The 12956-nt window shown below is 36.5% G+C and overlaps 1 protein-coding gene across 4 annotated transcripts in view; it reads right to left on the reverse strand.

Annotated features, from left to right (window-relative positions):
- The window catches only part of NHS (NHS actin remodeling regulator), a 393921-nt gene that overhangs the window by 18879 nt on the left and 362086 nt on the right, over positions 1-12956 (reverse strand). For 2 of the 4 annotated variants that reach the window (XM_053917251.1, XM_053917253.1), the window contains exon 4: positions 1212-1274. The exons of the other annotated variants lie outside the window; for them this stretch is intronic. In XM_053917251.1, the coding sequence (XP_053773226.1) occupies positions 1212-1274 (63 nt within the window). The remainder of the gene's footprint in view (positions 1-1211; positions 1275-12956) is intronic. 4 annotated transcript variants of the gene reach the window in all.

Consider the following 12956-nt stretch of genomic DNA (forward strand, 5'->3'; position numbering starts at 1 on the left):
TTCTCCATCTAAACCTTTGATAGATATAAATATTGTCTAACTGATTTCAGGGTTGGGATCCTAGCCCAGATTATTAAAAAGGCTCCATTCTAATTTTGATTTCAGATTATTAAAAGACCTAGTTTCCAGTACTGAAACTAGTTTTATTTCTTCCTACAATTTGGAGAAAGGTGGGTAGTTGTAGAAAATAATTTTTTCCTCTTATTCTAGTTAGATTTTAATAATATTCTATCCTAAAATCAGAACCATTAAAAAAATTTCTTATCCTCACATTTGGAAGCATCATGCCCTGTTGACTCAGGATTTCACATATTGTCAAATGAATTAAGTCCCCTTAAAGAGAAGATTCCAGAACCAGTTGTTTAACCCCCAGCATTTGCTTACCTTGTTAAAAGTATCTGCAAAGACCCCAACACACCTAACAGGATATGATTCCCCCTCCTTGAGAAAAATGTGTTTGCCATGAATGTTTTAGTAAAAACATTGCAACCTTCTTTCTCTCTTCAGCTGTTTATTCCCAGGGAAGCGAATAGCTCAAATAAAGTTGGAGCACAAAAGACTTTGTTTCCTAGGTAACTTCCAAAAAGGAAAAAAAAAGTTTGGTGCATGCAAAACAAGACAGAAAGAAGGGGAGAGAGCACAAGTAGCTGGAGAGAAACCCCCACCACCAGAGGCCACATTTTGTAGGCGATTCCTTCCTTGAATAACAATGGACTGGGAAACAAAGAAAGAATAGTGACCTGACTAAAGGCTCTGACCAGAAGCCAAAAGCACTTATTATTTAATGGTGACAGCGACAACTGACTGCCAGAGAATCCTTTTGTCCTGTTTTCTTTTTTGATTTGAGAAGCTGAACCTTTACAGTTCTGATAAATATAAGGCAAGTTGGAATTTTTTTCCTCCCAACTACAAAGTCCAGGAGAAGAGTTAGGTGATGCCCATCTTGAACAGAGCCTTATTTGCAACTTAGAGGTGTGTGCGTTGGCAGGGTGAAGTAAATGGGAAAAAAGCCAATGCCATGGCTATCTAAATTGTATTTTATTTAATTCACGTTAGGAAAATACCTACTCTTTAAATTGATTTAAAAGAATCAATTTACCTCTTAGTTGGTTAGAAACAACAGAGTTTGCCATAAAATTAAAAGAGAAGAAAAGTGAAAGTGTCTGGAGAGAGTGGGATAGGGTACAATGGAATGTTCTCAGAACCAGTACCTTTCTACTCCATGGGGTCATGTGGCAACATTCAGTGGGGGAGGGCGAACGGGTGCTGTTAAACTATGAACGTGAAATGCAAAAAAAGAAAAAATTAAAACATGCACACAACACATAGTATACCCTTGTCTATGACATTAATGAATGAATATAATGGGATAACGCCTGCTTTCCTCCCTCCCTTCCTCTCTTTTCTTTTCCCTTCCTTCCTCCCTTCCTTCCTTCCTTTTTTCCTTCCTTCCTTCCTTCCTTCCTTCTTTTCCTCATTTTCATTTTATGAGAAGTAGCATACATAGTGGTTAACAGCACAGACTCTGGAGCTAGACAGAGTTCAAATGCTGGTTCTACCACTTATTTATTGTATAACCTGGGCAATCTCTCAACTTCTCTAAGGTCAGTTTCCTCATCTGTAGGATAGAGAAATAATAGTATCTACCCTTCAGGGCTGTTTTGAGGATTAAATGAGTACATAGCATACTAGACTTAGAAGAGTCTTGGCACATAATAAGCTCTATATGTTAGCATCAGCTACTACTACCACTATTATTATTACCCTTACTTTGTAGCTGTGAAAAATCTTGCAGCTGTAAAATTGTTTTTGCAAATTGTAACCTTCTATCTTTTGTATCACAATCCCATTTGCTAATTTGGGAAAGACTGAATTGTTTTCTTTCCTTAGAGTGACTTTATTTTCCTATGAACTAGTTGGAACAGAATTTCCTGTGTATAGATTCCTCCTCTGGACTGTTCAAAAACTGTCTCTTCCTCATATTCATAGACTATATTTGACAACAGGGCCAGTTTTATGTGAATGTGACCCTTGCAGCTGCACAGGATCCCGCACTGAGAAGGACTCTACACTTGGTTTAAAGCTGTCACTGTGTTGATATTCTTAGTTTTTGAGTAAGGGACCCTGTATTTTCATTTTGCACTGGGACCCACAAATTATGTAGCTAGTCCTGATTGTAGAATAATTTGGTAACTAGAATCCCCTTTTCAGGATCTACTGAGGAAGACATTAAAATTCTTTTAAATTCTAAACCATGTCAGCACTGGGTTCAATTAGGCGTCTATTACAGCACTTTCCATGTAGCATTGCTTTAATGTAACATGAATTATCCCTGATGTGTCTTTTTCATTTATTAAGTTACTATTTCCTAGAGGTCAGGAGCCATATTTCATTTTCCTTTCAGTCTTCTGTGATGCCAATAAAATGACTCCTCATTGTAAGAGCTCTAACAAATTATTTGTAAACTTTAACAATACCAGTTCTGTGTTTTTTAACAGTGATGGGGAACCCAAATAAAGTAAGGATTATGCTCAAGACCTCAGGAGGAAGCAGGCACCACAGAATCCAACAGAACTTACCCTCTTAGTGCAAGTAGGTGAAAACAAAAAGAGCAAACCACAAGCAACCATTGGTTCCATTGGAGGCTCAGTATTTACATATGCTAATTCTAGTTATTATTAAGCCTATAGCATAAATACATTTTTTGAGGGCACTCAAGATCTAATGCTATTCTAAGTTTCTAAATTTTAATTGCCAGGATTGTTCATTAATTTTTAAGTACAGCAAATGCCATCTCCTCAAGCATAGTTAACTTTGACCTAGATCTTATTTAAGACAAATGACTTTGTAGGGTCTATGGCTCCCCCACTGAAAGTGGTCATTTTGATAGATATGGTATATGTGGCCTGAATTCAGACACTTAACCTAATTCTCTCATAAGAATCAGTCACAGATAGTGATGTGCAGGTAACACACTGGGGTATACAAAATAGAGAGCAAATTCACAAAAGTAGGAAAGAAGGAGCTTGAAAACAAAGGCTGTATGGTACAGGAATTTGTTTTGAAGAAACCAAAGGCTTCAGTGTCTTACAAAAGGATTTCAAAAAATCAAACAGCAGAAAATCACAGGGTAGAAAACATATTAATGATATTAATATATTAACTTTGGTAGTTTGTCTTAAGTCTCCTAAGTCAGCTCTCCTGTCGAGTATTTTTTTCCAGGAATGTGAGATGAGGAGTAATTTATTTTTCATCTGTTTGAGAACTGCCTCCCTCCATCCCATTAAACAAGCATGAGGTAACACCTGGAAATGACTAAGGATAGCAAATTCAGAGAGAGAGAGAGAGAGAGACAGCGAGCACAGACTGTTCAGTTTGGGCCATCATCATTAAGTCAAGGTCTCTGTGTATTACACTCCACAGAAGATTCCTTTTCAACTCTTCAGTCTCGCCATTATTTTTATAGTCACTCCAACCTCCAGCTTGTGAGGGCTAAAATTAGGTACTCTTGAGCTTGTGTGAGGGAGGATTGTATTTTTTGGTTCTACCACCTAGACACAAGCACTTAAATCCTTGCAGATGGTCTGTCAATTTAGAGTATTTTGATTTATAATATTAAAATGGGCTACGGTTTTATTTCTGCCACGAATTAAACTGCCTTAGTGTAATGTTTTAAAGCATCATCTTTCTTGGGTGTTTGGTCAAAGGAAGTAAAATTGTTTTGATTATTTCTGATAAGATTTTTATGCGATAAATGCAATAATCAGTTCATAGATTTTTTCCCTAAATTATCTATGAAATAAAACTGCAAAAGAACTGCTACATCAGGGCATGTCTACATGGCTCCACATGCTACTCCTTAATGGATGCAGATGGATAAGGTTAGGAAAGGCTGCACACTGATCAAACTGGTATGAACTGAATTATTCTTTAAAGGCTCTATTTAAATGAACCCTATTGCTTATTCAGGGTAAGACTTGTAAGGGCAGGAGCCATTTCTTGTTCATAACTCTATTCCCACTGTCTCAGTAATGTTCAATAAATATTTGTTATACTGCTAGTGCCCCCATGTGCCTGGAATAAGCAAACAAAAAAATCCTCTCTCAAGGAATAATATCAAATTATGTCCACATAATAATTTTTCAGTACAACATCCAGCACAAAGTCAGAGGTAATGAGGCAAGGAGAAGACAGCATGAGCAAGAGGCATCTCAGATAACAGATGATAGAAGCAGACCCACAGGGACTCCTGCTTTTGGAATTGCCACTCCATGCAGGAATAGCAGTGAACAACCTTGGCTTCTCCCGAATAAGTGTGTGGGAAGATTGTTAGACCACTCATTCATTCATTCAAGAACATTTCTTTGATGAGGGTAAAAATCAGCCCCAGTGGAGACATATTAAACATTATCTCCCTCATGAGTATATGTATATTCGCTGTATAATTCTTTTGACTATTCTGTTATTTTGAAATTTTTCATAATAAAATGTTGGATCAAAATGAAAACAAATTTTATCCTTCCTTTCCCAGGCTCCCACTTTGGCACTCCTACAATTGATTTTGAGAAGCCTCAGAGTTTAAGTGGCACCATTTTAGAATCAGCCACTACCAGTCATGCCTATCTTGTCCCTAACAGAAGATATTTCCTTGATGTTTTCATCCCATTTTTGTCCCTGCTCTGGCCCATCAGTTATACCCTCAAATCCTTTCCCTAGCTTCCCATGAATCTGCTTCAACAAAAGCTCGAGTTATACTTATGATGGGTGTTCAGAACAAGAAATGACATGCATTATACTCGAAAGAAGTCAAAGGCATTTTTTTAGTGAATAAAGAAAGAATATTTTCCAAACCCCAATCTTTTTTATTGGGTATGGTGAGTGTGTGAGAAAAATTCATTTCTTCACTTTTGTGGCTATTTCTCCAAACATCTCAAGATTTTCCCTATCCTTTCTCTTACTGACAAAAGAAAAAAAAATCATCCCTCCACACTTTACTTTCTTTTTAATTTTATTTTATATGCTGATAGAGGCTTATTTGCTTCAAAACTTTCCAAAAGACATCTGTTAAGATGTTGTGGGTATTCAGGCACGAAATGCTTTGAAAAATTGGCTTTGGTTTGTGATCTAACCGATACCACATGGCATTTACAGGAGTCAACTTTCAGAGCTTGTTTATTTCTATCATGCTGTTTCTCTTAAACATGAGAAATAGTAAATGGTGAATGGACACTGTGGTACATTTGAATACAGGAATAAAACCTTAGTTTGAAGATGGCTATTGCAAGGCACACTGGGTTCTTAGTGAGGTGATCTGGGATATTATTCTCATTGTACTCTGAGGCTTGTTTGTCCTTAGACCAAGTCCCCACATTTCTGCACAGCTTATGACCTGTCTGTGAGATGGAGGGGAACTTGTTTGCCTCACATTTTTCTTCACTGGACAGTTTATATGAGTTGCACATAAATATGAACTACTTTGATCCTTCTGAAGTCTTAAAGGAGTCTGGCAGTAACTTCTTCACTTATCACTTTGCTGCTGCAATTACATAGCACTCTTATTCCCTTGAGATTTTCCCAAAGTTTCCTACTAACTGGCACTGTACTCTTGTCTTCCAAATATGCTTTATAACATTATTTTAAACTCATACTGTGCTTCTCCCTTTCCTCAGCTCCAATATTAACAAAGTGAGCAACTGTGGGGGAAAATGATGAGGTAAATAAAAGTTTAGGGGACATCCTATGCTTTCTATGTCCCAAGTCTTTCTTCCCTTTCCTGGTTTATCCTTTCACAGCCAGGGCCTTCATGGGGAAAATGACCTTATCATTGATAAGTCCGCTTTTCCAAATTACACCTTTAATTTTCTTCCCTAACAGATATTGCCACCAAAACATCCTCAATTCTCTGGACAAGTACTTTGCAAAAGAAAATATACAAAATACAGTCATAGTAGGGAATTTTAACATCCCATTGACCTTAATGGATAGATTTTCCAGATAGAAAATCAACAAGGAAAGAGTGGCCTTAAATGACACACTAGATCAAATAGATTTGATTAATATCTTCAGAGCATTACACCCCAAAACAGCAGAATATACATTTTTTTCAAGTGCATATGGAACATTTTCTAGTATAGACCACATGTTAGGGCACAAAACTAGTCTCAATAAATTTAAGAAGACAGAAATCATATCAAACATCTTCTCTGACCATAATGGTTTAAACAAGAAATTAATCACAAGAAAAAAAAGAAAAACACTCAAAGACATGGAGGCTAAATAACATGTTAATTAAACAATGAATGGGTTAAAAATGAGATTAAGGAAGAAATCAAAAGATACCTTCAAACAAATGAAAATGAGAATACAACAACTCAAAAATCCATGGGACACAGCAAAAGCAGCCCTAAGAGAGAAATTCATAGCATTACAGGTCTACCTCAAGAAACAAGAAAAATCTCAAATAAACAATCTAACATTATACTTAAAGGATCTAGAAAAAGAACAACAAACAAAGCCCAGAGTGAGTAGAAGAAAGGAAATAATAAAGATCAGAGCAGAAATAAACAAAATAGAGTCTAAAACCAATGCAAAAGATCGATAAAACCAAGAGCTGGTTCTTTGAAAAGATAAACCAAATTGATAAACCTTTAACTAGAATCATCCAGAAAAAAAGAAAGGTCCCAGATAAATAAAATCAGAAATGAAAGAGGAGAAGTAACAACTGACACCACAGAAATATAAAGGATTATAAGGCAATATTATGAACAAATATATGCCAACAAACTGGACAATCTGGAAGAAATGAATAATTCCTAGAAATGTACAATCTCCCAAAATTGAATCAAGAACAGACCAATTACAACTAATGAAATCGAAGCAGTAATCAAAAAACTTCCAACAAACAAAAGTCCTGGACTGGATGGCTTCAAAGGTGAATTTTACCAAGTATTCAAAGAAGAAGTAACATCTATCTTTCTCAAACTATTCCAAAAAATTTAAGAGAAGGAAAAACTCCCAAGCTCATTTTATGAGACCAGCAGTATCATAATTCCAAAACCATTTAAAGACAGTACAAAGAAACAAAACCATAGGCCAATATCCCTGATGAACATAAAATATTATGTTAAAATATTCTCGATAAAATATTAGCAAGCCAAATCCAGCAATGAATTATAAGATCATAAACCATGATTAAGTGGGATTTATTCCAGGGATGCAAGGTTTGTACAATATCTACAAATCAGTTGACATGATATATCACATAAACAAAATATTAATATAAGCAGAAAAAGCTTTTGACAAAAATCCAGCACCCATTTATGGTAAAAACTCTCAGCAAAATGGAAATAGAGTGAACATATCTCAATATAATAAAGGCCATATATGACAAACCCACAGCTAACATCATACACAATGGGGAAAAACTAAAATCATTTCCTTTAAGATGAGGAACAAAACAGGGATGTCCTCTTTCACTACTCTTGTTCAACATAGTACTGGAAGTCCTAGCCACAGCAATCAAATGAGAAGAAGAAATAGAAGGCATCCAAATTGGAAAGGAAAAAGTAAAACTATCATTATTAATGGATGAGATAATACTGCATATAGAGAACCCTAAGGATTCCATTAAAAAAAACTACTAGAACTGATCAATGAATTCAGTAAAGTAGTAGGATACAACAAAAATCTCCAGAAATCAGTTGCATTTTTAAAAAAATTTTTTTCCACATTTTAAAATTGTTGTTCAAGTACAGTTGTCTCCATTTTCCTCCCTCCTCTCCCCTGTACCCCAGCCATCCCCACTTCCCACCCTTGATGCTACCCTCCTTTGGTTTTGTCCATGGGTCCTTTATACATGCTTCTGAAAACCCTTCCCCTTTTACCCCAATTATCCCCTCCCACCTCCCCTCTGGTTACTGTCAGTTTGTTCTTAATTTCAATCTCTCTGCTTATATTTTGTTCGCTTGTTTTCTTTGTTGATTAGGTTCCACTTATAGGTGAAATCATATGGTATTTGTCTTTCACGATCTGGTTTATACACCAATAATGAACAGAAAGGGAAACTAAGAAAACAATCCCATTTGCAATTGCATCAAAAAATAAAATAAAATACCTAGTAATAAATAAATGAGGTAAAAAACCTGTACTTGGATAATTATAAGACACTGAAGAAAAACTTGAAGGAGATACAAATAAATGGAAGCATATACCATGCTCATGGATAGAAAGAATTAACATTGTTAAAATGTCCATACTACCCAAAGAATCTACAGACTCAGCACAATTCCTATCAAAATACCAATGCTGTATTTCACAGAACTAGAACAAATAATCCAAAAATGTACATGGAGCCACAAAAGACACCAAATAGCCACAGCAATCTTGAGAAAGAATAACCAAGTTGGAGTTATCATGCTACCTGATATCAAATTATACTACAAGGTGATAGTAAGAGTGGGAGGTGGGGATGGCTGGGGTGGGGAGGAGTAGTGGAGGGAAAATGGAGACAACTGTAGTTGAACAACAATAAAAAAAAGTAAAAAAAAATGCTACAGGACACACCCTTGTAGTTGATAGATGGGATGCTGCCCAATGCATTAACCGCTTAAATAAAGCCAGTTAGATCTTCAATTTTTTTTTAAAGATGATCGTAAGCAAAACAACATGGTACTGGCATAAAAACAGACATAGAGAACAATGGAACAGAATAGAGAGCCCAGAAATAAACCCATGCCTATATGATCAATTAATACTTGACAAAGGAAGCAAGAATATACAATGGGGTAAAGACAGTCTATTCAATATAGTGTTTGAAAAATTGGACAGATAATTTGCACACACAAAAAAATGACACTAGGTCACCTTCTTATACCGTGCACAAGAATAAACTCAAAAATGGATTTAAGACTTAAATGTAAGATTCAATACCATAAAAATTCTAAAAGAAGATATAGGCAGTAAAATCCTGGATATTTTTCTTAGCAATATTTTTTTCTTAGGCAAGGGAAACAAAAAAATTAAACAAGTGGGACTACATCAAACTAAAAAGTTTTTGCACAGCAAAGGAAACCATTAACAAAATAATAAGACAACCCACTGAATGGGGGGAACATATTTGCCAATGATACATCTGATAAGGGGTTAATATCTAAAATTTATGAAAAACTCATACAACTCAAGACCAAAAAACCAAACAATCCAATTAAAAAATGAGCAAAGGACCTAAATAGACACTTCTCCAAAGAAGACATACAGATGGCCAATAAACATATGAAAAGATGCTCAATGTCACTAATCATTGTAGAAATGCAAATTAAAACTACAGTGAGGTATCACCCCATACCTATCAGAAATGGCTATCATCAACAGATCAACAAACAGTAAATGTTGGAGAGGATGTGGAGAAAGGGAACCCTCATGCACTGTTAGTGGGAAAGCAGACTAGTATAACCACTGTGGAAAACAGTATGGAGGTTCCTCAAAAAATTAAAAATGGAACTTCTTTATGACCCAGAAATTCTATCTCTGGGTATATATCTGAAGAAACCCAAAACACTAATTTGAAAGAATATATGCACCACTATATTCACTGCAGCATTATTTATAATAGCCAAGATACAGAATCAACCCAAGTGCCCATCAATAGATGAGTGGATAAAGAAAGCTGTGGCACATATATACAATGGAATATTACTTGCCCATAAAGAAGAATGAAATCTTACCATTTGTGACAACATGGATGGACCTAGAGGGTAGTATGGTAAGTGAAATAAGTCAGTCAGAGAATGACAAATACCATATGATTTCACTTATGTGGAATCTAAAGAACAAAATTAATGGGCAAACAAAACAGAAACAGACTCATAGATACAGCGAACAGACTGTTACCAGAAGGGAGAGTTGGGGAGCTGGATGAAAAAGGTGAAGGGATTGAAAAGTGCAGATTGGTAATTACAAAATACTCATGTTAATGTGGACTAAAGCTTGGGAAATGTGGTTGATAGTGTTGTGGTCACTATGTGTGGTGCCAGCTGAGTGCAAGAGGTGTCAGGGGGGAACACTTTGTGAGGTGTATACTTGTGTGGCCAATATGCTGTACACCTCAAACTAATACAAAATAATGTTGACTATAGTCTGTAATTCAAAAAATTTAGAATTAAAAGAAGAAAATATACAAAAGGCCAATAAGCATATGTGAAGAGACTCAACATTATTCCTTAATTGGGAAAATTCATATTAAAACCACAATGATATACTACTATATACTAAAGGGGCCAAAATTAAAATAGATGTATAATACCAAGTATTGGCAAAGATGCAGAGCTCAAACTCTCATAGATCACTCAGGGAAGTATAAAATCGTGTAGCCATTTGAGAGACTGGCAGTAGCTAATAACCTTAAACGTATGTCTACCCTTTAATTCCCTTTTAGGTATATAGAAGTTTAAAAATGAGTATATCTATCAAAAGTCTTACACAAAAATATTTATAGCAGATTTAGCCATAAAAGCCCCCACCAAAAAAATAAAAAACAACACCTCACAACTAGAAACGACTCAAATATCTACAAACAACAGAATGGGTAAACAAACTGTGAAGTACTATATTCATACAATGGAATACTACACAGTAATAAAAAAAACACAATTGATACATGCAACATCCACCTTAAAAAAGTATGTGGAGCTGAAGAAGCCAAACACAAAAGAGTACATGCTCCTTCACTTTAGAATCTCATCCTGTAATAGGCTGATAGATGTTTTCGGTATAAGATCGACTGCTAGTGAACACAGCTTGCATGGCAATGGCAATGGTGCAATTTTCATCCAAAGAGACTTTCTGAAAGACAGTGTGTAACTGCAAAGGAATATTTCTCTCCTTTTGATCTCAGCTGGAACTGAACAAAAATTCTTAGGATGACAGAATGTAAAATGATTTTATGTATTTTAAAGTTGAGGAACAATTTGTTTAATGGAGTTCTATTAATGAAACTATTTTTTTAAAGATTTTATTTATTTATTTTTAGACAGAGGGGAAGGGAGGGAGAAAGAGAGGGAGAGAAACATCAGTGTGTGGTTGCCTCTCACACGCCCCCCATTGGGGACCTGGCCCATAACCCAGGCATGTGCCCTAAATGGGAATCGAACCGGTGACCCCTTGGTTCACAGGCTGGCACTCAGTCCACTGAGCCACACCAGCCAGGGCTAATGAAACAATTTAAATGTGCAGAGCATAACAGAATTGTATTTTGAATCATGTAGTACTTGCATGAATGGAAAAGAGGGCTCTAGGGAGACTGGGAGAACACTTCCTATACCACTCAGTTGTTTATTCACAGGAATTGCTCTGGACTGTCAAGAACAACACAACATAAGGTCCAATGGACCATGATCACTGTGATGTTGATGCCAGTGAGTAGCTTATTCATCCCCTGTAGGCAGCTTTGCCAATTAGTGGGGTCACTGCCAAGGGCCACTCAGTTTCAATACTCAAAGGCTGCTAGTACCAAATAAAAGCCATGAGTAGGGAAAAGGCAGGCCAGGCTTTGAAGTGCAGGGAAGGGAAAAAGGAGACTTTGAACTGCTGCAAACAGCACAAATACACTCACCCAAATCACAGGAGCCAGCAGCAGGCCAGAGATTCAGGGAGACTTCCTCCCTCACCCACCTCAGTGCTTTGCCCTCAGCTGGGGGCTCCAAGGATGTGTGCAAACTGAAGACATGTTGCACATTTGGTCTCACTCCAAGTGACACTTTTCCCTCAAAAGTTAGGCTAGATGTGGCAAAAGCTCAGTAGGGTCATACTTGACCTTACCACAGCAATTTAAAAAAAAAAGATAAAATCTTCTCACACAAGCCATGCACATTCTGTTTTTACTTTTTCTGTTTTCTTTTTTCCCTTTTTTAAATGACACTTTTTGAGTATGGTGCTGTAAATGTTATCATATAGGCTCACATAACCTTACCACAATCAGGATTCAGAACATTGCCACCATGCCCAAAAAAGGCCCTCACACTATCCCTTTATAGTCAAAGTCTCCTCCCACTCATAGACCCTGGCACCCACTAATCTGTTCTGCATCACTATGGTTTTTTCTTTTTGAAAGTGTCATATAAATGAAATCGTACCTTTTGAGACTGCTTTCTTTCATTCAGCGTAATGCCTTTTAGATCCACCCAAGTTGTTGTGTGTATCAGTAATTTGTTCCTTTTTATTGTGAGTAGTATTCCATTATCTGCTTATAGTTTGAACAATGGATTAAATGTCTCAGGCATGCAAGAGAATGTCAATCTGAGAATATTCTGTAATGATGTGTACAGAGAAGTAATTTTATTGGCTGTTCCACAGCCAGGCTGATATTTTTAAAAGAAAGAATTCTAATACTAAAATTTGAAACAAGGAATTTTCTTTATTTCTCAGAATGTTTAATATTAACCAGACTCATTAGCTAATGCTTCCATTAGCTATTGTGCTGGCTATTAAGTTGTCTGTCAGCTCCAAATCTGTTCTGCCATATTCTGCTTTTATATTCTGCTGGGACTCTGCAAACATTTCTTCCTTGTCAGCTGCTTTCTGTTAGGTTCTTCCCTAGGAGTGTCAGCTCCTTTCTGTAGTTACTATCTCTGAGTCACATCAGTTTCCTATTTGCTGTGTCAGTCTTATAATACCTCCCCTATATTGCATTTTTTCTGTTACAATAACTGTTGTGGTTTCTATTTTCTTGACTGGACCCTGACTGGCAAAATACATGATACAGGCTTTCACCCCTGGTTTGCTGTTTCTGAGTTATCTCAAGTACTTGTTACTTCCAGTTTTTCAGTCTAGTGAGGAAAATATGAAGCAGTGTGATGTTCTGTGGGGTGTCAAGATGACAATAATCTCTGCAGCTTATGACAGAGGGAAGTAGAGCTGACATAGTCTCAAAAGCAAGCTGCTTCTGGTGACCCTTAAAAATG

This window comes from Desmodus rotundus, chromosome X (genome assembly GCF_022682495.2).
Source record: "Desmodus rotundus isolate HL8 chromosome X, HLdesRot8A.1, whole genome shotgun sequence".
NCBI classification, from domain to species: domain Eukaryota; kingdom Metazoa; phylum Chordata; class Mammalia; order Chiroptera; family Phyllostomidae; genus Desmodus; species Desmodus rotundus.